The sequence below is a fragment of the Hippoglossus stenolepis genome, chromosome 18 (assembly GCF_022539355.2).
Source record: "Hippoglossus stenolepis isolate QCI-W04-F060 chromosome 18, HSTE1.2, whole genome shotgun sequence".
In the NCBI taxonomy this organism is placed as follows: Eukaryota; Metazoa; Chordata; class Actinopteri; order Pleuronectiformes; family Pleuronectidae; genus Hippoglossus; species Hippoglossus stenolepis.
Window position 1 is genome coordinate 12,253,700 of NC_061500.1, and position 27,346 is coordinate 12,281,045.

General features: G+C 46.4%; 1 protein-coding gene and 1 long non-coding RNA gene across 3 annotated transcripts in view; both read right to left on the minus strand.

The window, feature by feature from the left end:
* Positions 1 to 5,994, minus strand: part of LOC118125618 — a 29,272-nt gene extending 23,278 nt beyond the window's left edge. For both annotated transcript variants that reach the window (XR_004698870.2, XR_004698871.2), the window contains exon 1: positions 5,728 to 5,994. This is a non-coding gene — a long non-coding RNA (uncharacterized LOC118125618). The remainder of the gene's footprint in view (positions 1 to 5,727) is intronic.
* Positions 5,995 to 8,213: 2,219 nt separating this feature from the next.
* smad7 (SMAD family member 7) lies at positions 8,214 to 26,202 on the minus strand. The gene is made up of 4 exons (XM_035184865.2): positions 24,700 to 26,202; positions 23,778 to 23,831; positions 19,748 to 19,819; positions 8,214 to 9,112 (listed from the first exon to the last, which is right to left on the minus strand). The coding sequence occupies exons 1-4, from the start codon at positions 25,166 to 25,168 to the stop codon at positions 8,574 to 8,576; spliced, it is 1,134 nt and encodes a 377-aa protein (XP_035040756.1). The 5' UTR covers positions 25,169 to 26,202; the 3' UTR covers positions 8,214 to 8,573.
* Positions 26,203 to 27,346: the final 1,144 nt, after the last annotated feature.

The window sequence follows — 27,346 nt, forward strand, 5'->3', positions numbered from 1 at the left end:
GGGCCAGGTCTGAATTAAAGGAAGGGGGAGGGTTTTTAGGGTCCCAGCCAAAGTGTCTCCTGCAGGAGGTGGTGTGTCGGCACAGAGGGATTCCCACTCCTCTGAAGTCTGGCAACCGGTATCTGGTTACTCCTGTCGGTCTGCCATGATTGCCCTCCACTCACATTCCACAGCCCTCATTTACTCCAATCCACACAGGAATCTGACAAACTCAGCATCACAGACAGAAACACACACACACACACACACACACACACACACACACACACACACACACACACACACACACACACACACACACACACACACACACACACACACACACACACACACACACACACACACACACACACACACACACACACACACACACACACACAGAGAGAGAGAGATCTCAAGCCAAACATTGAACCAACGTTTGACTGAAAGCATCCGTCTGAGATTACCACATTGGTTGCGACCATTTCTTCAAATTACCCCTTCCTTTTCTCTGTTCTCTCCCAAACACAAACTCTGCATCAATCAGGAAAAAAAAGCAACACAACTTTAGACAACTTCGACTCCAGCAGAGGTTTGTGTTGCCGCTGTAGTGTTAACCAAGTTGTAAAATGCCAGAAATGTTGTAATCCACATGGAGCCGTTTGTCATCTCACACCAAACTGTGAGAGGAGCAATAGCGATGTGGTGGTTTAGCCCTCAACCTCGGTTATCCTGCTGCTGGAAGGAATCCCGTTTCAGACGGCTGACTAGACGCCCGGCTGCTCATATGATACGGCCACATGCAGTACTGTGATCATCTGTGATACTGGAGCAGGACGATATGTACTTTCAATGACTCTACTTTACGACACCCGTGTTTGTACACATATTTTCTCATGTATATGAATAGGAGCGCGCAAGCTCTTGGCGCATGATACCGTGCCTTCCTTTGCAAAATGAATTTCCCATTGCTTTATTAAAGGCAGCTCTGTCAGCAACTGACATTGACATTGTTCTTCTGTGGGATATTTTGGGGGCCTCTGGGACAAAAAACCCAATAGGACAGAGGACAGAGCAATTCATAATCAAAACGCAGGCGAGAGAATGGCTCTTCTTGGGTAAGGTAATTGAAAAGGAAAAGGGAGAGGATATTGTAGTCATCTCTAGCTTGTCTCATGCTGATATTGCACCTATCAATCATATTTCATTGGGTATGTTCTGTGTGTTCACTGACATTTCTCTTGATTGATCAGAGTAATAATACGCACATGCTGTGTGTATAAATACATAGAGAGGGAAGAGTGGGCTGCATGTTATGATTTAACATGATGTGATGTTTGCGTGGGGGAGTGGGGGTATAATATATAAAATAAGGGTATCTGTACGAGGACATAGACATCCACATCATCATCTTTTCATGTATATTCAGCTTTGTAGAAAGATTTGATTCTATAAAACCTACAGAGGAAAAATATTTCGTACTCAAGAATACTTTTTTTTTGGAGTATCACTCAACAAAAGACCCAATAAAATAAAAATATTCACTCTCTTTCATCTATAAAAGAAACTGACGGCTTTTGGAAAAAAATAAAAAACCTAGACTGATTATATAAACCATTTGGATGGTGCTAAAACACATCTGATTTTAGCACCTCTACACCTCAAAAGCTGCTCTCAGACATGCACTGACTACTCAATTCTCTGGAGGGGCTGTATGTGAGAACACAAATGTTCGACTAAGTTGGTCCAGACATTTTCCAGAACTTTTCTTGCCAGCCCCCATGGTAAAATGTCCTGAAAATGGCTGAGTAAGCCTATATGTGAGAATACAGCCGGAAAATGTTGATAACGTTTCTAAAGCCCAATTCATGCTTCTGCAGCGAAGCTACGCTGTAACCTACGCATACACATGTACCCTACGCAGAGCCATACACAGACCTGGCACACACATTTGCATTCTCACACACAGCCCCCAAGGAAAATGGCAATGCATATCTGAAAGCAGCTTGAGAAAGATGATTGAAAGCAACAAAACTAATATAAGACACATCTTTAAAAACTTCTCAGAGATGCAAGGTCCATGTTTTTATACTCCGCACAAAAAACATGTGGTGTCACATTAGCAGTTGTCATGGAGATGAATAAGTACTGCCATCTGAACTCACAAACTCTGATTACAGCGTGCACAGAAAAGCGGTCCTGTGTGTGACAGTGCCCAGCAACAGATCAATAATGACTTGAAATCCAACACAGAAAGTGCTTCACTGAAAACATTTTTCGAAATGAAAATCAACGACATGCCACTTGGAGCTGATTTTAACTTACAGCCTTATATCAAAATCTTTAAGGATATGCCCATTTTACACAAGTGATGTTCTGGGTCTTAATGAATGTCTGTAACATACTTGGTCAAATCCAGATCATTTCAACTTTACCCTGTTAAACAGCCCCACCGAGTGACCTGTTTGACTGCCTGTTCTTTAAATGCTAATGAGCAGCCCCTCCCCCATGATAACGATATAAATTACATATTTTATATGATATAAATTATCAAAATCATCATATTGTATTTTTTTCCTGGAGTTTAATTCCAACATTAATGTCCCCCTCTGCCATCCTACAAGCACACAGCAGCAGACAGAGAGAAAGAGAGGTGGGGCTAGACCATCATTTACCCAATGTACAACAACAACGGAGAAAGCAGAATCGCTGACCTTATATGTCAGTCTAGGGGCTGACCAGAATTCGCCCGTGAACAGCCAGGCGTGCGGAGACGCGCTGCGCTCTCGCAGCGGCTCCGTGACCGAACTACGTACCGCGGAACTACTGTAACCGCACAGTAGAGCTGAACAGTCTTCCACAGCTGGCAGTGAGACCAGCGGCGCGTTCGCGCGGCTGTTCACCGGGACGAGCATTTCTCGGTCACCCATAGACTGTATATATAAGTCAGCCGCGATTCTGCTTGTCTGTTGTACTTGAATGTCGGGGTTCAGTAACACTGAGTCTTCACACTGCTGTTGTGCGACAATCCATCACGACGGAGGCGCGCCGACAGGCCCCCAGTACATGACAATGCCAATGTGATGCCTGACCGGAGAGTCTCCGAGCCGAAGCGCCTGTAAACATACGGGGGGGGACGGGTAGAGTACCCAGCTGTTCACAATGATCGCCACGAGATAAAACACATGTTTTTCCATTGTAGACACATAATTAATCACGAATTCATGTCCTTTAATTGAGCACAATGACTGTGAATTAAGAGGGTGTGTTATTTGTAGCACAGATCAACTACAAAGTAATATACCCATTTTGTTCATGTGTGGAAATAGAGTACATTTCAGCCATTATATATTGTGCTTGTCTGTGATATTTTCTGTGTTTTGCTGAGGTCAGGGAACAAATGACTGCAGGCCGTGCTGCAGCTAAATAAGCATTAGAATGCCAGAAGTGACTGTCCCCTTCTTTTAACCCCCAACGGCACATCCCAGGCTGTAAACATGGCTAGACTGCCCCCGCCCCGCCACCTCCATAACCTCCCATCCTGGGCTCCAGCCCCCCTCCTGCTGGGAGCAGGCACATAGACAGACTTACACACCCCCAGGGAGATGGAAGAGGGGGATGTGGGGGCGGCTTTGTGTCTACCGGCACAGGACTTTGTTGCTGCATCCCTACATGCATGCAGGCACGTGAGCAGGAATACATGAGCGCGCGCCACACACACACACACACACACACACACACACACACACACACGCTCTTTTGATCTATATATATACACACACCGCATATATAGGATGTCTCAAACAATAATGCTGTTTAAGATGAATCACATTACAGACAAATCCACAACACGCTATTTAGTTATAACAGTCAAGAGGATGTCAGATCCGATGTCAGATGAGATTCCAATTAGAAAAAAAACAATATTCCTGAGTTGAAAAGGTCAGGAAACACTTTACACACAAAGAAAAGGCCACACAAACCCCACTAGCCTCACACACACAGGCTTGTAATGCCCCACCTACACACCACATCCCTCCCAACCCCCCAGGTCTTTATACACACCCACACACCCACACACACACACACACACACACACACACACACACACACACACACACACACACACACACACACACACACACACACACACACACACACACACACACACACACACACACACACACACACACACGAAATGCTATATACGTAAACACACATACATAGGAAGTGGATGACCTGCTATAGGCTGCATGGGTGTTTTCCTCAAAGGGAAACCACATGCTGGTTTGATTCTTAGAAACTGCTGTTCAACACGTAGGCTCACAGTATTGCATTATACTGTGAAATAAAGCCCAGTGAATTCAGTAAAGATAGTAGAGAAAAGCATTTAATTCTTTAAACGTGATTTGGTAAAAATATTTTACATTAAAATGAAAGGACGGAACATATTCAGGTCTATTTTTAAAACAGTAGTCAAAAGTCACTGTAATCGAACCCTTACGACAACTGGAATATAAGAGATCGACCTAATATCCAGTCCTTTCATATGCAAAGATACATTTAAGTTTAGTTTAACCCAATATGAGGCTTTAAGTCTTGAGTTATCATAGAATCAAGGGGGGATCTTCCCAATTTGCAGTCTTTTCAGCACTACATTTCATATTTAAAACATTGTACAGACTGTAAATCAAACATGGTGTTTCAGTATGCCTTAATATGGTATCATATATCAATATTTGTCCAAGGTGTGCCCCACCTTTCGCCCAATGTCAGCTTGGCTCCAGCACCCTTAAGGATAAGTGGTATATTTAATGTATGAATGGATATAGTTAACATATCCTTGTTCTTGGGTAAATAGTCAACTGTAATGTGTTGTATATGTGATGATAATTAATTAATTAGCGCATCACTTATTTATGTGTCTATATAAACGACAGGAAGGCAACATCAGTGTGGAGGTGGCGTGTGTGTGCGCCTCATGAAGATTGATAGATCGCAAAGCATCCGTGTGAATTTTGTCATGATCTACCTACATCTGCCGTGGTTCACACAAATGTGTTGTGAACATCTGTGGACGGGACAAAACATATGAGCATGTGGACCACACGTGCCACTGTGCTAGCTGCACACGTGTGTACGTTTCCACATATGCAGATTATTTTTATTGCTTTAATTCTGTAGAGCATTTAGTATTTAATTGTTTGTATGAAAAGTGCTTTACAAATTAAATCTGATCGAAGGTTCAACCATCAACAACAACCAATCATGTGCAACAAAGAAAAGCATCCCCTGCACATTTGAGAAGACGGAACCAGCAATTGTTTTACGTTTATGCATAAAAAAAAACAAATAGGTGTTATGATTATTCAATTGCCAAAATAGTGGTTGATTAATTGTCGGTCATCAACTAATCCATTAATTTCATTACTAATCATTGCACCTCTGTAGATAGTTCTGGATTTACTCAAGTCTGTCTTTAAAGGTTAAAGAAACAGGGGGGGGCATTGATATGACTTTTCTTTTTAAATCCAGGCCATAAACTACAGTGCTTGACATACATGCAACATCAACCTGAAGACAGGTGAGGGAACAGCTAGTCCTTGCACGCTTTGTTCCTGGCAGCACAGTCATTGTTCGAACTATAGGTCAACATTTACCCAGGGCACCCCCCCATGTTAGCCACAGACAAACCACAGCAGCACATGTAAACGTCAGTAAAGAGACAGACTGAGAGCTTTGACTCACTTTTGGCTGACGCCGATCTCATGTTTGATAAAGGGGAAGTGGTAATAATCCAGGTGATAGACACGTTCCGTTGCACTCAACCTTTTCTTCAGTCTTACAAAACCATAGCACCTGACATAACTAACCACCCTGGAGAACTAGTTAGTCCAACTAGTTGCCTGTAGTGAATGGATTGTTAAAGTCTAGTTCGTTTGTCTTCATAGTAAACTTAACCCTAACCCTTCATGGTCTGTTTGTAAACCGCCATTTTTAATCAGACGATGCAAACACCTGGATCTCCCTCTGCACACCTGTGTCATCTGGACTGTAAAAGTGTTATACCACCTTTCACCACACTCGCTGACTTTAATGTACCCGGCACTAGACTCCAGAGGGGCGCTGTTTCGCCAAAGAAGAAGAACGTACACTACAGAATATAATGGAGGAAGAAGTAGAGGGATGTTTTTGTCAAGAAAATTATTCCATTCTAATTAAAAGCTTAGGTTAGTGAAAGTGCAATTTAGACTTCTCAGAAATAAATACCCAAGTTCCCCCAGGGATCAATAAAGTATTATATAGTATTATATATGTATATATTTTTTTCTTCAATACTTACATTTTTCCTATTTTACTTATACAGTTTCATTGATATTTTTTTATGTAAATTATATGTAAAATGTGTGAAACTTTTACAGCATTCTTCCCCCAGCCATAGATAGAGCCTTTATTCATTTGTCATTCTCACAGCATCAATAGTCAAATTGAAACATACTCAGACTAATAAAACTGGAACCAGCCTGTCAAGTGTTTTTCTCTTCAAAGCTGCTCTCACACAAACAGCTTACAAGTGTAATATTCTGCAGATCTCCATGCCCACTAGAGACACTGCTGAAATCTGTATTAGTTTTAATGGAATTATTGCTGTGCAGAATCAGGGTCACCCTGTCTGAGGGAAGTCATGGATACGAGGCCATTCCTCTCTCTCTCACACACACACACACACACACACAGCATACACGAACATACACACATAGCTCAGAGCCGCTTTAGTTGTATTAGCAGGGTTAGGGATTACTGATGGGGCGGGCGCAGCGATGGCCATGAGTTTAAAGTGCATGATGTCAAGGAACAGGGTCCCACCATGTGGTCCTGCCACCCTGGTGGGATATGTTATATTCCTTGTCGAGGAAGCTTTGTTCCTGGAGTCTGTGCTAAATATAAAGAGGCAGAAGTAATTTATGATCTGGGCGCCTTCATTATTTAAACAGGAGGGAAGGATTCTAAACACGTGTGAACACAGAGGAAACTTTATACAGTCAAATAACACTAATACCGACATAGGTATTTATCCTTGATGAATATTTTTAGCCTGAATTATAACATGTGTCAATTAGTTCTTTTTTTTTTCAGTAATGTTATAACTATTACAGATAAGAAATGGAGATACATTTGAATTGTGTTTGACGATATCTGTTTCAGGGACAAGAAAATTCTTGGATTTCTTCACTCAGGTCTTTTGTAATAATTGATAGACAGGAAAAGAGGCACACACACACACATGCTCCATTTAAATCCTGCTTGTACCACTAAGTATGTTGTTTCTTCGCCTAAATTCTCAGTTTTTTCTTTTTTCCAGTGTTGTCGAACAAAGCAGCGGATGGGGGATGGATGGTGCGGAAAGTGGGTCTTGTGAATGTAGGTCTTTGAGACAGTGTGTGTGGGTAAAGCAGGCTTACAGTAGTAATCCTCTTCACAGACACCCATCTGACTAGCAATAGGATGAGGCCCAGACAGACACACACTCATGCACGCACACACTGTTCGGGTTTGACAGAAGGAAATCTGTTTTGTCTTGTTTTTAGAAATACAATGGGTCATAAATAGGCCTTTGTCTCTAAACGCATTCTTGCTCCAGTCTCTCTGAAATCTAAGATGTCTAAGAAAAGTTTGGAATCTTCCAGTACGTGTGTGTTCCCTCCGGTGTGGCACCGAAATTCTCAATGTGATTGTTTGATACATGTTACACGCTATTTCCTCTACAGGCCAATTCAAACGAGACGGCTCCTCGAGGAAGCTGGGTCGTCTGTTGACTTTATTGGTTCCTGAAATTTCGCAGTACCGCTTCCTGGCTCTGATGTCACCGGTCGATTAATGACACAGGAGGAAGAGGGACATTCATCCCGAAATAACTCCTGAAAAAAACAGCCCAATTAAAAAAAAAAAGAAAAGGTATAATGAGCCTGTGAGAGAGGGGACAGTGAGCTACGGTGCTGTCAAACTATGACTCACGTCTCACGGGGGAAACGCTTTGGCGTTCCGCGACGTGACATCCTTCAGCGACACAAAGTAGAGCCAATGTTCACTTTGGTCATAATGAAACCTTCCTTAAAAGGGTTTTAGAGAATTTTCAAGCGGGTCCATTCGAATAATCCAATTTGGATGACGCACAAAACAAACCAACCCCTGAAAAAACTGAATGAAACCACCACAAACCCAAAAGGTAAACATGTTATTTGTACATTTTTTTTATTTTGGCATTTCTTTGTTTTGCATTTATATTAAGCAAAGTGCATCTTATTTTCTTTTTCATCAACACATTGCACAATACATAAATAATGATGCATATAAAACGTCTTCATATTTACAATTAATAATATATTTATATATAACATAAAATACATTTTTCGCTTCTTATTTTTATTTAATTAAATCTTTGTCATTTATTAAACAAAGTCCGTCAGAATCTTATACTTTCGTCTTCTTTTAAAACCTTTTTCCTCTCTTTGAACCTCTGGAACAAAACAAAAAAAGGGAAAGAAGGTGTAGTCTGTTTGTGAAGGGGGCAGAAGAGGTGAGGAAGGCTGCTGCTATCGTGTGTTGAAGATGACTTCCAACCAGCACGGGCAGCTGCTGATGAACTGTCTGGTGTAGCACTGTCCCCAGCCCTTCACAAAGCTTATCTGCACAGTGAAGCCTGTGCGAGGCTGCTGCGTGAACTCGTGGTCGTTGGGCCGCTGCAGGCTGCCGGCCTTGTCATAGTCAAAAGCTTTGATGGAGAACCCGGGGAACACCTTGTGCACCAGCAGCGTGCGCGAGTCCGGGTTGTCCAGTGTGGCCGACTTAATGAAGATGGGGTAGCAGCTGCGGTTGTAGACCCACACCCCGTCCGGCTCACGCGTCAGCTGGATGCCATAGCCGATCTTGGCCCGCACCATCTGCACCAGCTGGGACTTGTTATCGGAGCAGAGCTGACCCAGACAGAAGCCGTTCCCCTGAGGTAGATCATAGAAGATGTCCAGGGAGGGCTCCTGGACTGAGTAGAGGCGCCCGACGCGTGTCTTCTCCTCCCAGTATGCCACCACGCACCAATGGGCCCGCTCGCCAGACTCCTGCATTGCCAGGGAATCTGAGGTAGGAAACAGAGGAAGGAGATGGTTAGACATGTGAAAAAGGGGCGCAGTAACAACATGTTGGCACTGAAACATGAAAACACGCATCAAGAAGCAAAAACAAGGAAGAGGGGGAAACGATGAGTGTAGGAGGCTGGGATGAGGGATGATGAGAAATATCTTTGTAAACATTTGTATTTCTGCACAACCTCTTCCTTTTCCTTGTTTTGGGAAATGGAGAATGTGCTTTAGTCGAGAGCCAAAGCTCAACTGTCATCCTCAATTTCTGCCATACAGGAAAAACCATGTTGGAATTCCTGGACTTCAGACAGGAGAAGCAACTCAGAGACATTGGCAGGCAAGTGTCCACACGCAGTACAATATTTGTCTAGGCATTAAACGCTTATCGTCTGTCTGGCTGTATTTTTGTAGCGGCGTGGCCAACAATGTGCTGACGTCAACCGGCCCGTCCCGATCGTCTCCCTACGGCAACATGCTTCACCCTGCTGGAGGAAATTAGAAACGTTCTGTCTGAATTCGCGGAGAAAGACGAGGCCGCGGTAACTGAGCAACGGCAAGGAGACGAAGGGGGCTTTCACACAAGCGCATAAACCATTCCCCAACCCCCCATCTACGGCGAAAGCACATGGCGTTTTGCCGCCGAGAGAGGCTGGCCGTTAACTCTCAAGCCCTGGTGTCTGAATTGTTGACAAGCCAGGCCTCTCCAGTCTAAAGTTTCCCCCTGAGCGTAAAAGAAGTGTAGCATTGGCCGTGCTCCAGTTTCCAACCCCCACCACCAGCACCGCCGCCACCTCCTCCCTCCCCTGTCTCCCTTTTCGTGTGCCTCCTGCGCCGTCCCTCTTCCCTCTTCATATCTCTATTCCGCAGAAATCTGGCTCCCAGCTAGAAAAGTGGGAGCCAGTCAGGCGCGAGGGAAATAGAGGGAGACGGAGAGAGAGAGAGAGAGAGAGAGAGAGAGAGAGAGAGAGAGAGAGAGAGAGAGAGAGAGAGAGAGAGAGAGAGAAGGAAAAGAAAAAGAGGGGGTGGGGGTGAGGGGAGAGAAGGAATGCTTTTTCCCATATTTTGACTGTTACTTTTGCAACTTTGCTTCCTCTCCCTACTTCACCTAATCACCTACAGCTTCTATCAACTGCTCCGCAATCAATTTGTACATCCTGTCTGTCTGTCTCGCTCGCTCCTCTCTCTCTCTCTCTCTCTCTCACATACACACTCAAATCCAGCCTGGATGAAAGACACATTCAAGGGTTAAGAAAGCTCAAAGAGAGGAAATATATGTGACGGGGGGGGAGAAACTGAACAGAGCCTCCCTCAGAGCAGTTTCAGTCGCCCCGATCCTTCCCATCCAACCCCAACCTACCACCGCACGCCCCCACCCTTACTCCTCGTTTCATCCTGCGGTGGCTGTGAACGCAACCGGCAATTTGGAAGGTCCCGTCTGAGACAAACTGCAACATTAATGCGGCAGGATCTCTGCCGGCCCGAGCGGACTAGCCGCGGCCTGTCATTAGCCCCTTCATTAGACGCAAGGGAGGGAAAAAAAGGGAAGAACGAGACAACGCTGGGAGAAGAGACACAGAAACAGAGGGGGAGAGAGAGGGGGGAACTGAAAGCATGCCTTCCGTAAAACAAGAGGGGCTGTGTTCTTTGAAGTTGGTCAGAGCCAAGCCTCGGGGAGTTTATCGTAAATCCGTCCCTACGGGGTGCTGGGGGGAAACTAAGTACCCGGTTATCTACCTTAGACTAAATGGAAGGAAGAAAAGCATTTATCTTTGAGATAAGAGACAGAAAAGTATCTCCCACGTCTCAGGATGATGTCAAACAGAGTCTCTGACCCAGGCTTTGCTCTCACGTCTGCTCTGCGTGTACGTACAGGAACCACCAAGACGAAGGACACGGTGGACTTTCTTAACAGCTGACACAGGGCCTGCTGGTGGAGCTCACCTGTGGGGCCCTGTGTGTGTGTGTGTGTGTGTGTGTGTGTGTGTGTGTGTGTGTGTGTGTGTGTGTGTGTGTGTGTGTGTGTGTGTGTGTGTCTAAGTGTGTGTGTGTTTGTTATTGCTGAGAGAGACAGGCCCTGGCGTCAGAGGTCATTAGAGCGGCTGCTTGTCTGAGCCTGTCATTGCAGCCTGAAAACACCCTGCTATTCAGGACTACACTAACTGCCCCGCTTCCCCTCCCTCGTCGCCTCTCCTCTCCTCTCTCTTCTCCTCTCAGAAACTCCCAACTGGCGGTGAGAACCACAGAGGAGAGAAGAGAGGGAGAGGGGGGGAGAGAGAGAGAGAGGGAAGGATGAAAGCAAAACAGTTGGAAGGCGAGACAGAAAAACAACAGAGGGAAATATGATGGGGGAACAGAAAGAGGGAACAAGTAAAGCTGTGATGTCTTCAGTGTCTGGTGAAAACACTGGAGCCTTGAATCTGCAAAATCCAGTTTGTAAAACAGCCGCTGTGTTATAGGAAGTAAATATCTGATGACATCACGATGACACTATTTTCTTAGACTTCCTCTGCAGCCGCAGAGGACATCATACCAAAGTTTTCACAGGAACAGTAGTGCACCTTTAACGAGTAAGCAACATTTGTGAGTTGAATATTAAGCTGTTGGAGGTGAAGCTAATATTATCCACTTATTATCCTGCTGGGAAGTTTGTTCTATAATAATATATTGTATTTTATAAGCTGCTGATAATGTATAAATAAAGCTGCATCAAATTGCACAAACTCATTTAAACATGCCGGCTTTTCTGTTTTCAAGATCCATCTATTATTTTTGTAAGAAATCAACAAAGATGTTGCAAAATGTCCCATCTCGCATTGTTCGAGTTAATGGATCCGCCTCCAGATCTGAATCCACACCAGTATTTAATGGGTTTCTACCTGACTCATTCCACTTCCTTCCACAAAGTTTCGTAGTGACCTGTCAAGTAGTTTTTGTGCAATGCTGCGAACTAAGTAAGCGGATGACGAAAGAATAAAAAGTACACTATTTCCCTCTGAAATGTAATGAAGTAGGAGGATAAAATACTCTAGTATATTTTAATACCAAGCAAATAATCACTTGGATTGAGTGCAGTAGCTTCTTCTGGGATTTTTTTATATTTTTATGCAGGGCTGACAGCAGCTCCCCTGAATTCTTCGCATTCTCCACAGTCGAACAAGAAGTACTGACCGAAAACTAATCAGAGATTTCCGACTAAAAATTAAATATAGCTTCAGAATTCGGTCCAGATTTTTCTTTTTTTCTTTTTGGGACGTCAGCAGAGAGGGAGGGAGAGACAGAGAGACAGAGAGAGAGAAACAGGCAGACTCCTCCATCTGTGGGGCGCAGCCTTGTGAAGAGTATGTTCACAGCTTGTCCTGACAGCAGATGAGCTTACACCTCATGAGTAATGCTGCTGAACACGCGCACTATAATGTGAGTGACCCCGTACACAACACACCTTATTCCAAGTGCGCGGCTCATTTAACTGCATTTTAAATATTAACACATTGCGTTTGTGTGCGTGTTGACGTGCGAGGTGTCTGCTGCTCTGAGCTCCTCACGTTACAGTCTGACCCTATTTCAGGTGCTTCTCATGTAGGTGAGCGCGTGCGTCAGACGGTGTCGTCAGAGTCTCTCCGCAGAGGCCCCCTGCCCCAGTGTGCGTTTTTCCATCCGCAGAGCCGACTGCCACCCCTGTCTGTGCGTGTGTCTGGGTGTCTGCCTATCGGAGCATTAGTCCGTCTATCTGTCTGCCGCCCCCACCTGCTTGTCTGCTCTGCAGCCTTTCAGCCCAGTGTGCGTCTCAGGCTTCTCTCCTCGCTGAAGATAAGCTGGCTAGCCGGCGGCCCCGGGGCCATCTGTCACAACCCGGCCCCTTTTCTGCTCTGTCCTGCCTGTGTCAGTTGTCTGCTTCCCAGTCTGGTTTGTCCCATGGGGTGCACCCCCCCCTCCCCTCCATGATTGCAGAAAGACACTGGTGTGGAGAGCTTCATGTGACCTTGATCATAATGATACCAGGTCTTTTATTGTAATATAAGAAAAAGCAAAGGAGCCTCTAATGAGAGCTATTAGCTATTATCAAAACTGTGCAAACACAAACAGCACCCTGCAGCCATATCTTTTTAGGTATTTAATGAGAGATAAGCTTATGGTATTTTGGGGGTTGCTCTTCAAAGCACTACATAAATGTAAATGAAACCATGCCACAATCAGGGAATATTACACACACCGCCGGCTCCCCCATGGATTTTAATGGTCCTACGGCCTTTAGGAGCAGACGCCACGCTAGCTGAGACAATTGTACTTGGTCTGGGGGGGAGGACGGGACGGCTGGAAGGGAGGGGGGATGGGCGATGACAGACTGGGTGCTTCTCTCAGGGCCAGAAACACAGTCTGGAAAGGTTAATCATTACCTCTGTCTGACTCTGCACACCCACACCCACACACACACACACACCAGGTCGCTACTATTCTTAGAAGTCAACACAGTCACAGTAACACGCCTGCACCCTCATGCAGACACATGCATGCACGTACACACATGATTTTCAACCTTCAGTTCTGGACACAACACTATCAACATCAGTAAATAGTGAGGAGGCTCCTGAGAACTGTCTCGTATCGATCCCTGAGAGCTCTTTGTGTGTGTGTATTTGTGTGTGTGTATTTGTGTGTGTGTGTGTGAGTGTGTGTGTGCGTGCACGCCTTACTCAGCCCAGACCATAATGACACTGTCGTCATCAGACACACACAAGACGGCTGAAGAGAGGAATGAGGAAGACATGAAGGAAACAGCTCAAGGGGGAAGGAAGGACTCTTCACAGCGCCTTATTTTCTAAGTCAACACCCTCTCCCGAGCCGGGGGAAAGTCTATTCCAAAGGTCGAGGGTCACCCTGGAGGCATTCCTCTCGTTCCCCCTGCCACGCCGTATATGCTCAACCTTGTGAGCATGAGTGTGTTTCCGTCTGTAATGAAAGCCGCAGCATTTCCTGTCTGCGTTCACAAAAACTATTTGGTCTTATAGAAGGTAGGGTCCTCCTACGCTGCACTCTCCTCTGCGGAGAGAAATTCAATGTCAGGCGACCCCCTTCAGAAAAAGAACACTTTACCAATCCAATTTGTGCAGTGAAAACAGAAGAATAGTCCTTGTCTCACATCAATACAACACAGCCTCATAAATGTGAGCCAGGTTTATGCTTGTAGCAGCAAGTGTAGTCCCACACTGTGGCTACATCCACATTACTATGTTTTTACACTCCTGGCATCCAAACTACACGGAGAAGTCTGAAAACGCTGCCGCAGATCGATGTAGGAACACAAAAAGGTTTGATGTAACTTTTTCCACCACTGCAACATTATGCATTACTAAGATTAGTCACAAACCGTCCGACTTTAAAGAAAAATATGGCTGTGGGTTTAGTAGGTGACAGAGGAAGTGCCCATTTTTTGTGGCAGGTTACGTTGACGCTCAGTTGCCCCCCCCATTTCAAGAAGCATAAATAAGCCCTGATGGCAGGAAAACCGCACAGGGGAGTGGCACAGTTTCGCTATCTGCCGATCTGACTCCTCGCAGAAACATAGATAGAGAGAATGACTCGCACACACGCCAACTCTAACATGAACCATCCGGCCACGACCGACCGGGGGAGAAGAAGAAGATAAGGATGGAGAAATTGAGCACGTTTTCCTAATGCCTCCATCTATGGCATAATTTTGTCTGAGTGGAAGTTTCTGCTGTAATTACTTGATCCGAATGTCTTGATGTCGCTCTGGGAATTGTGTTTTTCTTCCTCTAAAGATAAAACTCAAGACGGTTTCATAATAAACTTGGGGGATTCTTCCATTTGCAGCCACATTATAGGACGATGTGGACGTTTGTACCCCTGTTACACGTCCGTCCTGAGTTATTATTCAAACACTTCATCATGTTCTCACACACACACACACACACACACACACACACACACACACACACACACACACACACACACACACACACACACACACACACACACACACACACACACACACACACACACACACACACACACACACACACAACCCCCCTGCAGGCCCCATTTCCCAGGGTGACAGGACAAATAGACACTGGCTAGTTGGATACCCGGGTGCCAGGCGGGCCGTAATGATGTCATCAGCTCACTTTTGCAAACGCACGTCAGGAGATCACCCACTGCAACGGGCAGATGGACAGACAAGCCGAACAACCAGCTGCATTGTTGTGGCGCCGAAACACCGTGGGAACTAAAATAATCGACGCGCCGTAACCAAACCAACAGAGCCAGTTGTGTGCGGTCGGTGCTTCTACGGTGTTGTTACTCACTTATTAATAATTATGTACCTCTGAACTGTATTTCTGTGAGTGTGTGTGGTATGCAAGCACTGTGGTCTGTGATAGAGATGTGGCTGAGTCGGTCCCTGAGATAAAGACACAAGCACACCCCTCCAGTCTGAGTAAACAAAAGACAAAGTGACTACATGAATGAGCAGGCAGACGGGTGGAGACGGCCGCCATGTGTGTCACACCAGAAATCTCTCACACACACACACGTCTGCAGAAATGTGTCTCCACTTAATACCATTTTCATTTTTATTCTGCTAAAGGGGGACGAGGAAGGTGTCCTTCGTCGCTTCCTCTTTCTCCTTCACACACATTCTCTCACTTCAATTCTTCATACACTGTGGTTAATATATATTTAAAAAAAAATCCACTTCCACAAAGTGACTGCAAACCAAAACAATGTTCATCTTGTTCTGGGCTTCCCTCCAGCTCAGGCTCGGTGCCAAATCTGCATAGCCCACCTTTCAGTCAACAGGCTGTGCTAAGGTAGGCAAATGTTTTCAACTATAAATGCTATCTTGATGCTACGCTAAGGAGAAGACAACACGAATCTGAGAGAAAATCTTCTGAAAAGCTTGTGCACGCTCTGCCCTATCCTCGCCTTTCTTCTTCCCTTCCCTCTCTCTCTCTCTCTCTCTCTCCATCTTCTGCCGTCTCCGCTCTGCTGTTTTTTCGATTTGCGCAGCATAATGACACAGGGTGGGGAACAAGAGGACGGCCAAAACCAAACTTGAGTCCCTTGCCAAGAGGCGGCTTGGCTGCCGCGCAAGGAGAGGAAGTGGGGAGTAATGAGAGATCCTGGCCCGGCGCGGAGCGGCCCGGCTCCGCTCTGCTCGACTCGCTGGCGAACGCACGGCCTCCAAATTACAGAGAACAGAGCAGAGCTGCCGGCCATCTCTCCCTCCACCCAAAGCCGCCATCTTCTCTCCCACTTCATTCCTTCCTCTAACTGTTCGAGCAATGGAGGGAGAAAAATAAGCGACAAAAAGAAAATCGGGGTTTGAAACAGAAACAGTTTTACGGTAAAGAAAGGGTTTGTTATCTCACAAAAATGTCAAGTCACCTGGATGTAATAGTTGACATGTACATTTAAATCTTAGTAGAAGCCAAAATAAATAAATAAGTATAGGAAAATGCTCCTAGTGTTTGTTTTCCGTCAAGACGAGGCCTCGGCTGCCTCCCTGTCCGCTCGCCTTTTCCTCAAAGACATGAGGTCATATCCTGCGCAGCCCTTTCCTTTCCCTACTAACCCAAACAAGGCAGGAATGCAGAGAGAGAGAGACATAGAGAGACAGAGAGGGAGTGCGAGAGACTGAGGCTTCTCTGTTTCTGAACTGTTTATTGCTTAGTTAGTTTCCCTAAGATAGTGTCTTAGTTATTACAACTGCGATAAACAAATTCAAAACAACACAAACGGGCCTTCTCTCACTGGGCCTGGACCAAAAATGGGCCGTTTCTCCAGGGGCCCTCCGCATGACAGCAGAACGAGTTTGATTTAACGACCTGAGGTGCTAAGACTAAATTTAATCTCTGTCAGAGCCCCTGATGAAGGTTAGACCTCCTGCCGATTCACCGGATGACTAATTGACTGACTGAAGGGCCGGACGACAGTCTGTCGAGCGAGGTGACTGGCCGGGGGTGTAAGAATACAACTGGGCCTAAATTTAACCTGCAGTGGGAGGAAGCGCCTGTGTGACAGTCGGCCGTGCGCCAGGGCTCGCACCAGGTCACTCTATCTGCCTGTCTGTGTGGATGTATCGTGTGTGTGAGAATGTGAGTGTGTGCGTACATGTCAGTGGGCCCGACTGGATCCTCTTACACGCAGGCACTCCGGGTCAGTCCCCGACGGCACCAGCAGGCATGCCACTGACACACACACACACACACACACACACACACACACACACACACACACACACACACACACACACACACACACACACACACACACACACACACACACACACACACACACACACACACACACACACACACACACACACACACAATTGATCTTCTTTGAAATATACACGTCCTAATTACCAAGTATCAAAACTATTAAGAGCAGAAAACTGGAGCTGTTTGACAAGATAGTTCCAAAGTCCATTTAAAATGTGTCTAATTTTAGACAGAAAGATCTTTCACATCTGCCTGTGTTGAGACAATATTTAACATTTGAGAACATTTGGATTAATTTACATCAAATTATGGTAAAAACATGCCTAAATCTGTCAAACTAATGTTTCTGCATCAGGACCAAAACCACGGTTACTGCAGCACAAGCATGGAAAAGTTGATTTCACACAGCAAAGGCACAATCTCAGGTCTTTCATCTAATAGAAAAATGACTTTTTAATCTTTACTAAATGGACACGCAGCTATGTGAGTTACCAAAACTGCTCCAACCTGGGTGAACCAAACCCCAGAGCTAAGCCCAACCCCCCCCCCCCCATCTTCCAGCTCCCAATATGAGATCAGCACCCCGACACCCAGATCCAGGCCTCTGACAGCCACCAACCCCTGCTCTCTTCTCTTCGCCACTCTCCACTCTGTTCCGAGCCGATGACGTGAGCCAGCAAGAGGAGCTTTGGAGCTGGTAGCCTGGCAGGCAGCCTAGTTTGCATTTGCGCTTGTCGCTGTCGCGGCTCGCTTTAACTCCTTCCAGCCCGGAGGCCCTTGGCTCTCCGAGATGGAGAGAAGGAAGGATGTTTCCTCTAACCTCATCTCATCAGCTCTGACTTAGCTGTGCTTTCCAGATGGGTACTTTTTAAATCATGCCACTCCAGAGCAAGTCAACAGCTGCTAAAAGACGACAAGCACTTAATTGTTCTACTACAACGCACAAATCTCGCTGACTTCTTGCTGAAGTCTTTGCTACCATCACAGCCGCCCTCCTCTCTCTTCCTCCTTCCTCTCTGCAAATATGTCTGGTGAAGAACATAAAAAGGGCAGAGCGAGTGAATCAGAAGGTCAGCAGCAGGCCTCCGCGAGAGCCATGTTTCTTTTGTCAGGGCCCCAGAGGGAGGGAGCGAAAGGAGAGAGGCAGGGGAGGGAGGGGGAAGGAGGAATGGAGCGGCCTGTTTTTTTTTCCCTCAGCCTGCCAGAGACATCATGAGGGCAGAGCGCTTTCGGGGCAGAGCGCTTTGGCCATCCCGGCCTTCTTCTACCTCTGCTGCTTTTACAGAGGGGGCCCATTCACTGGCGCGCCGGCCCGACGCTGCCATGTCATCCTCGCCAGGAAGGAAAACAGGCGAGGAGGAGGAGGGGTTGCGTGTTCGGCTTGCTGAGGGAGGGACGGAGTATGGGAGGGAGCGTGGGGGTGCCTGTTAAGACACCACTTCTTGGGTTTCACAGTTTTCAACCGGGTCTAAAATGTGTCTTTACTTAATACACACAGGGAGGACTTTAGTGTCCATCTGGGGGTCTGGAGGAGGAGGAGGTTGATTTTTGGTCCCTCTGTTCTCTTAAGTAAGGCTCTTATCTCCTCTCCCATCTAAGAACACACACCCACACACACACACATATGCAGGCAGGCAGTCTAACCCCTCCATCCCCCTACCACCAAACAAAGGAGGGGGGAAATGGGCAGCGAACACCAACTGACATAAAACAGGCTTTAAAGGCCCAGTAATGAGAACCATCTGAGGCGAACAGCAATAGAGCAATCTCAAGGCAGCGGAAAGCAAACTCCTTCTCTCGCTCATTCTGTAGCCTATGGACCGGGTGCTGCTGGGTAAGGAAGGCAAACGCTGCCAAAAGGGGGATTATGGGAAGTAAAGCTAAGGAGGCCCGAAACACGTCGTGCATGACAGATGGAAGAGAGAAAGGTGCCCGCGTCTCCCTTTTATCCGCACAGGGAGCTCCGAGAAGAGTCTACAAGGTCATCCCCCCAGTGTATACACACAAACACACCCAGACAAACACGCACACAATACTACACGCACAGAGCATATTCTTCTTCAAACAATGGCTGAGCGTGTTTGTCTTCCATTACAACATAACACAGGGAAGGGATGAGAGGGAATGAGAGAGGAAGAGGAGAAGAGAGGAGCGTTGTTCAAAGAGCCAGGAGGGAGGAATTTATGTGGATGTGGGAGAAATTCACCACCCTCCTCCTCCACTGGTTCTTTTTTTTTTTTATTACAGAGGGGAAGCAGGGGCCCCCACAATCACTGCCTCGTCGTCACAAGTAATGGAGGGGAGATGGGAGGAATGCAAAGGAAAAGGAAAACAGAGCAGAAGAGGAGAAGAATATGACGAAGAAAACATTTTCTTTGAAGGGATGTTTACCTGAAAGCCCCACAGGGGCCGAGTATGTTGTTCCCCCAGTTTCACTAGATGAGGGTCCAGAGTCTGGAGAATCTAATGGAGAGAGACAGACTTTGAATTAGTACTCGTGTGTGTGTGTGTGTGTGTGTGTGTGTGTGTGTGTGTGTGTGTGTGTGTGTGGTGTGTGTGTGGCAGCAGCTGTGAGGCCGTCAATCACTCTGGTGAAATCAATGCCTAATGAAGACGCTGACGACGAAGCTCACACTCTCACACACATGCAGAAGACTCCTCACAGCAGAGTTTCTTACACCCCTGATAATCCCCCATAATCCACTGCTTCAGGAGAAACGTTAGCCCTGTATCTCTGCACAGACGAGCTGCCGGGTCTGGAAAGGGGCTGTATTCTCTCTGCTAATGATTGAGGCTATAGTTTGGCCCCCAGACTCTCATCCCAGCTCAATAACCAAATACAGATCAAACACTAGAAGACTGGAGTGAAACACTTGCTGTTCTGTGATAGCCGTCCAAAAACCTCCGATAAATGTCTCACAACATTCTATTTTTGTGAATTTTAGGCATTTAAGAGAATCAGAAATCTATGTCCCTCAAAATAACTTAAATATGTGCGTGTTGCTGCCAGGACACACTACATTCCAGGAAAATAAAAAAAATGAATGAGGCAAGCAGAGCCTCAAAAAGGCCTCGACAGCCGACCGGCATAGATTTTCTGAACGGCGCACAACAGCGAGCAGACGAGAATGAAAAGCTCGACATTCTCTTCTCGCCCTCCTCTTAGCATCTGAATGCTGGACTCCCACCAAGGCTTGTAACGTCGACTAGTTTCGACATGACACCTGAATGGGGCTTTAACAAAATTGCTGTGTGTGTCAGGCAGAGCAGTACACACACACACACAAAAACACACACCGCTGGGAGAGGGGCTAGCTCTGCCGCAGAGCTGCTGCTGCTGGTAGCTTGGAATTCACTAATGATACATTCCTTTTACTGCACGTCAACGCTGCTCTGCACCTACCATCCGTCCGACCACGGTGTGTGGCAGTGGTCACCTCCGCTCTTACTGGATTGTGACTCTAAAAGTGCAGTTTTCCCCTGATGGGTGTATTTTTTGTAAGGCACGTGCACGTGGACTGCTGCATTCAGCTCGATCCCACAGAGGCTAAAATAACAAAATGCAGAGTGAAGAAAACAGGATTCTCGCCGTACAGCGTGTGGGGGCTCGGTGAGCATCTCATCCACATATGGCGAGGAGGGGGAGGCGGAGGAGGATGGCGTTTCTGTTGAATACTTCCACTCTCTGTCTAACAGATTGTCTCGCTGGCCTCCTGTGCAGCCGAGCGGAGCCGCAGGAGCTGTGAAGTATCTCAGAAGTATTTCTCACCGCCAACCTGGCCCCGTCCGGACGCTGCCCGTGCTGCTGCGGTCGCAATAACGAGATGCACTGGCAGTGCCTGGCTTTCATAGGCTTCCAGCTGCATTGCCCTGGTCTCCCCGGGCAACAGTTCACAGCTGACCACAGGGTCTAAAGAGGGGGGGGGGCTACCGGAGAGAAAGAGCTAAACAGTGTGTGATTTATATTCCCCAGAGCTAAGACAAGGTAGCATTTTACGTCTGGGGCTGCTTTCATATTGACCGCCACTGCTGCTGGAGCAGACAGCCGCCCTGACACATATAACCCCCACTTCCTGCTCACTGGAATCATAAAACCATCATCGTTAAAAAAAAACCTGCATTCCTCTTCTCTTTTTTTTTTTACATTGAATTGCTTTCTAAAAATTGACTGTTGAGAGTTTCTGAATGCCACGATGTTTCAACACGGCCGCGTATCGAGCGAATGCAAAGAATAGTGTAGAAAATGGTCGTAGCCTGCAGTAATGGGAAGGAGTTGATGACTGACAGCTCACCGAGGCGCTGGGGAAAAACCCGTCTTTCTACATGATAAGCTTGTCTGTCCTCTGTGCATGTGTGTGCATGTGTGTGTGCATGTACCCTCCAGCCTGCTCCATTGTCCTATTCATATATGTTGTCTTTCTCCTGGCTTCACCAACACAGACAGGCAGACACTGTCTCCTTTGATTAACCACAACTGCAGCTGCACTCGCTGAACACAACCAAACAAGGAAATAACATGACAGGTGAGCTGCACACTTAAATTATGCAAATATGTTTTTTTAGAGATGTCCATATTCATAGGAAGTATTAAAAAAACATCTACTTAGAGACACTCTTAGAAATAAGGGTTCCAAAAGCTAACTTTCTGAAGGGCTTTGGTTTCACTTTTGGTTCAAAGATGTATTCAAATATTATTCAAAGCATAGGTGTTGTAAGATTGTCAACCTTGAAAATGTAAGGTTTACACATATTTCAGAAGTTTTACATTTGTATGCATCTGGAATCTTTATTAAATTAATCGCACTTGTGTTTTGTCATAGTCTCCAGTCAACAGTAAATAAGTGTGTTTTATAGCAAGTTCTACCGGGGTCCAAAAAGGGTTCACCTGAAGAAAGGCCAAAGAACCCTTTATGGTTCCACTTAGCACTTATATTTCTAAGAGTCCACAACGGCCTGGTGATATTTTCCCCGTCTTGTTCTGTTCTTGTTGGCAGTTCCCACACAGTCACACCAATTTAAGTTTTTTTCCCTTTCTTTCCACTTTGCTCTGTTAGGGGAAACGGGGTGGTAACATGAGTTATATAATCATTTCCCCTCTCTGCATCCAGCTTGCATTTCCTATTTACCTTCTCGTTTCCTTTCATCGCAGGAAAGACTCCAAAATGAACTCCTGCCCCGAGACTCACGTCCCACCAGCAAGAGGGTTTGAGTACTTAATAATTAAAAATAGGATTTCTCTCTCAATATCTTTGGATCAATTTCTGCTCCATCTTGGAAATGCTTTTCAAGTCAAAACAATATGACGGAAGCCCGGTGGGTTAATACGACAAAGACGGAGCGAAGGGGAGCTTTTGAAGAACACACAGCTGCAGCTGCTATGACTTCCTATTGTTTCCACTCACTGAAAGCCACTTTCTCCTTCTCCTGACTAACTGGACGGCTGCACGGCCGACTGGTCATTGTTCGACCCGGAGCTCTTCCTGCACTGACACCACAGCCACACACTGGGGGTATAAATGAGCAAATGAGCGAGGGAGAGAATCAGAAAATTACTAACAGGGGCCTCAGCACGTCCGATACTTTGTCACTGTTTCTGTGACATGTAGAAAAAACTCATCTCCTTCCCCCTCCCACCATTATGGCATTGTTCTGGTTATATCCTGAAATTTAACATACTTTAATAGGTGATGACATAACTTGATGCCACTTTTCCGGCACCAGGGAATAGCAGCGTGTGGAATCTGGCACAGGTGCAGGCAGATAACAGTTAAACAAGACTAAAGCTTGTAAAGTGGTGGGGGAAACAGTTGTAAGATCATATGGAAATGCTCTCCCCCAGACCCAAGAACTAACATGAGATGTGGGACTGCGACACACACACGCGCGCACACACGCGCGCGCACACACACGCAAGCCCTCAGCCTTAATAATTCAATCAATCCAGTTGATAATGGCTGTCTGGCTCCAGACACAACGCTGTCTGCCTGTTTCTCTCTCTCTCTCTCACTCTCTGCGATTCACAATAGAAAAATGGACACACACAAACAAGCACCCATACAATACAGACACACACGCGCACACAATATGCCCCTGGTGACGTCCTCAGTCAGTCTGTGGCTGGTATCTCAACTTTGTGCTGCTTTGCCCTGGCAGACAGCCACACAAGAACTGCCCGGCCAGCCAGCCAGCCAGGCGTGCCACTCTGCTATCATAAATCACAACATAACATGGAGCCATTTCCTACAAACACACACATGCACGCACACACACTTACTCATAAATGCACTGCAGGGGGAAGTGTGTAAGACTATATGTAATGTCACACAGCATATAATCAGTTATGAATACTAGATGAAGCCTGTTCAATATGCATGTTGTGCAGAAATATACACGATTGTGGTTGTGTATAGACTGGGCTCACCTGGTGGTTTAAGATAGTCCATGGGATAGCGAGAATATGGAGGAGGAGGAGACTCTGCATGTGGAGGGAGGAAAAAAGAAGAAGACGCATGAGCATAGGAAGAGAAGGGAGAGATCTCAACTTTATGATAAGAGTAGTTTCATTCTTCAGGGAAAAAGGGGGGGTTTGTGTCTGTCAGCCTGAGCCTGCAGAGGAAAGCAGAGAGGGCCGGGGCCGGGCGGCTATTGCCTTTCATTGGCAGGCAGATAAACAGGGGGCCGCCTGGCGCCAGGAGGGCCACTATCAGCGTCTAGGACAAACTGAGATACGGGCCTCTTTTGGCCCGGGACGCCAAGCAAGCACACGCACATACACACACACGGGGGCTGGAAACTTCAGCGTGGAAAGACTGTAAAGCCCTGGCTGAGTCCCTTTTGCACTTTGGAAATGCCAATTGTGAAATGCTGAAATGCCAGACAGGGCTGTTTGTTTGATGAAGTTGGAAATATCCCTGTATTGAGTTGGAATAAAACAGCTCATATAAGAAAAACATGTTGGGTGGCAGCCTAATAAATGGATCTTTACTGGGCAATCAACACATTTAACAGTTTGAAAAACATGATTGTAAGAGTCGATTGCTGGGAGGGGAAGATGTTAAATTGAAATGTAATGACAACATGGAGGAGGACCACTTGGCACAGTTTCCACCTGGGCCCAGTTTGACCTTATGGAAACTCAAGACAAGTGTGCCAAAGGAGGTGATGTCATTTGAATTAGGCTAATTGGTGCTTTAAAAGCCTGGCAATTCTTTTCACATACTGTGTTTGGATTCAGAATAAGGCCCCACAACACCAGCAGAAATGAATATTGTTGTGAGGATGTACAGATGGATGGATGGATGGATGGATTGGGGGATAATTTCAAAAAGAATAATCCGGCTCACCGAGTTCACAAAGCCTGCTCATGTGGTGCGGGTTGCAGCAAACGAGCTCCGGGTTGATTTTCCCGTAGGATTCACAGCAAGACAGCCTCTTGAGCTCCGAGGAATGCCTGAGGTCCGGCCACCTGAACACTTTGTAGAGCAGCATGGGGAGAGAGTAAGACTGTTGACCCACTTTGGCGTCCACTTTGCTGGGCAGGAGCAAGCAGGGGCTCCGTGCGCCCCCCTTGGACTCCACCGCCTGCAAGAGCACCTCTAATTGTTTCTCTTTAATCTTCTTCAGTATGGAGTGGGTCAGCGCCTTCAGTTCGGCCTCGGACCCGGCGCCGGACTTGGCCACCTTTGTCGCTTTGCCCATGCAGCAGCCCCCGGAGCCATGCGTCGTCCCTCTATCCGCCTCCCCGTCGCCCTCCACGGGCGCGCGGCTCCTCCAGAGTCGCCGGACGAGCCCCGATCGTTTGGTCCTGAACATGCGGGACGAAAAGAGGGTTCCCCGGCTAAAAAACGAGCATGGTGTCCGCAAATCATGAAGATTCCGGGATCCGAGTCCAGGCGGTGACAAGCAGCCTGAGAAGAGACGGTGGAAAAACTGGGATGAGCTGGATGAGCGGAGGAAATCTGTAGCATGCGCCAGTCTCTGTCTCCTGCAGACTAGATCACCGAGGTGGGGGGGGAGAGAAAAAAGCAGCAGTTCACGGGACAGTCAGCGTCTCCTCTGGGGGATAAATAACCATAACCCCCGGGGGCGTTTAAGAGCGGGCTATAAAACGGAATCTCGCAGCCTAAACACCTCCGTGGCAGAGGGGGGAACGCGGACGCATGTAGCCGCGGATGCGTCAGGATCTGCTGGGTGATGTGCAGCCTAGCACCGCGATCTGACCCCTTTAACACACACCCCGTGTCGGTTTTCAGCAGAGCCTACAAACATCGCGGTGAAAACTGTACTAAACTGTGGGCCCCGCTTGGAAATGAACGCACAATTATCCCACGGAAAGCGAGGCTCGCTGCTCGCGTCCTCATGAACATTAATCCACAAAATCCTTGATCCGACTGCGCAGAGAAGGGCTTTCTCTTCCCTTCCTCCACCGCCACCACCACCGGGCTACTTCTCGTGTTTTATCCGTTCTGGTGCGAGTGTGCAGTGGGTCTGTGGTTCTGCTGGAGAGCCGGGGATTCAAATCCAGGACTGGATCTCTGACCCTGTGCGTTCGAGGAGGCAAAAACGCGAGAGACCCCTCGGGCTACGTCCGCGCAAAATTTTTTTTTAAATAAAACACCGAGATTCAGGCGGCGAATCCGTCAGAAATACAAAAAATTTCAAAAATAATCCAACGCTCGTATAATCACACACGAAGTTTCCGTGTGTGGGAGCCGACGAGTGATGTGGAGAGGGCTCCGCGTCTGTCTGTAAATGAGGCGGATGGCTCGGGTGCCCTTGCTCCGTCTCCAGTCTCCAGTGCGCATTGACGCGCCCGGTCACGTGTGCGTCTAGACACCCTGTCGCTTAAAAGAAATGTGATTGTGTTGCGCAAACAACAGATCAAGTGGAGCCCACGGCGCACGCTCACGGGCACGCACATAGCACACACACACACGCACGCACGCACACATAAAGGGATAGAGGAATTAAAATAAATAGGAAAAGTGCGAGAGTAGAGCCCAGGAGTGGGAGTTAGGCCCGGAGATACGAACTCCACATTAAAGTTACTCGTGTTAAAGTTTAAAATGTTAGATACACACTAAATATAAGGCTTATGAAAGTATTTTAAATCCATTATAGCTTATTAAAGCGTTTATTCTTCTATTTTGCTCTTATTTAACTACATTTGATAAGTGGATAAATAAGGAAAAAGTGACAAAATATACATATATGCAACTTATGACAATTTAGAGTGTTTCCCTCCTGGATCCTGTTTTATTTTCATTTTAATTTGACATATATATGTTTTTTTTTTAAATGGGAATCAGTCAAATTAATGGATGACATGTTGCGTAATAGTCAATTTAATCCAAACTTTCCCTTTCTCAGACTCTTTTGGTGAAAATTAAACATTTCTGATATTGTCATGTTAATCATTCAGTTTAGCTTGTTTTACAGTTCTATGGGTTTAAACAATGTACACTTTTACCCTGCGTACGGACTCTCAGGATGCACTTGCGCTCCTATTCCCCACTATAAACCACACAAATGTTTAGTCCTTGACTTCACATGTACACGATGGTAGTTCTGCCAGACTAAATGTAGGGAATACACACAGAAGTATAAACCGCCTGCATGTCCAAAACGCAGAGGGGAGCGCGCTGCTGCCCCCCTCTGGACACACACACACACACACACACACACACACACACACACACACACACACACACACGCACACACACGCACTCTCTTAATTATCAACACAACAGTTTCCACCTGTATTTGTCCAGAGAACTTTCCATCAGCTGAGGATCAATTTCCTTTCTTACTTTGCAACTAAAGCCTGACAGCTTCCTCCCTATTTCTTTGTCAATTCAATCCATTCATACATATATATATATATATGATTTATTTACAGGATATAGACAAATACATACATAAAACTAGATAGATAGATAGATAGATAGATGATAGATAGAAGATAGATAGATACTTTAGTGATCAAGAAGA

What these genes read in the sequence shown, in the direction of transcription:
- smad7 (XM_035184865.2), bottom strand. Translation starts at nt 25,168, where the DNA reads ATGTTCAGGACCAAACGATCGGGGCTCGTCCGGCGACTCTGGAGGAGC. An exon ending in GGACTATCTTAAACCACCAG is followed by an intron (nt 19,820 to 23,777) that starts GTGAGCCCAGTC and finishes TCTCTCCATTAG; the next exon opens with ATTCTCCAGACTCTGGACCC. An exon ending in GGCCCCTGTGGGGCTTTCAG is followed by an intron (nt 9,113 to 19,747) that starts GTAAACATCCCT and finishes TTCCTACCTCAG; the next exon opens with ATTCCCTGGCAATGCAGGAG.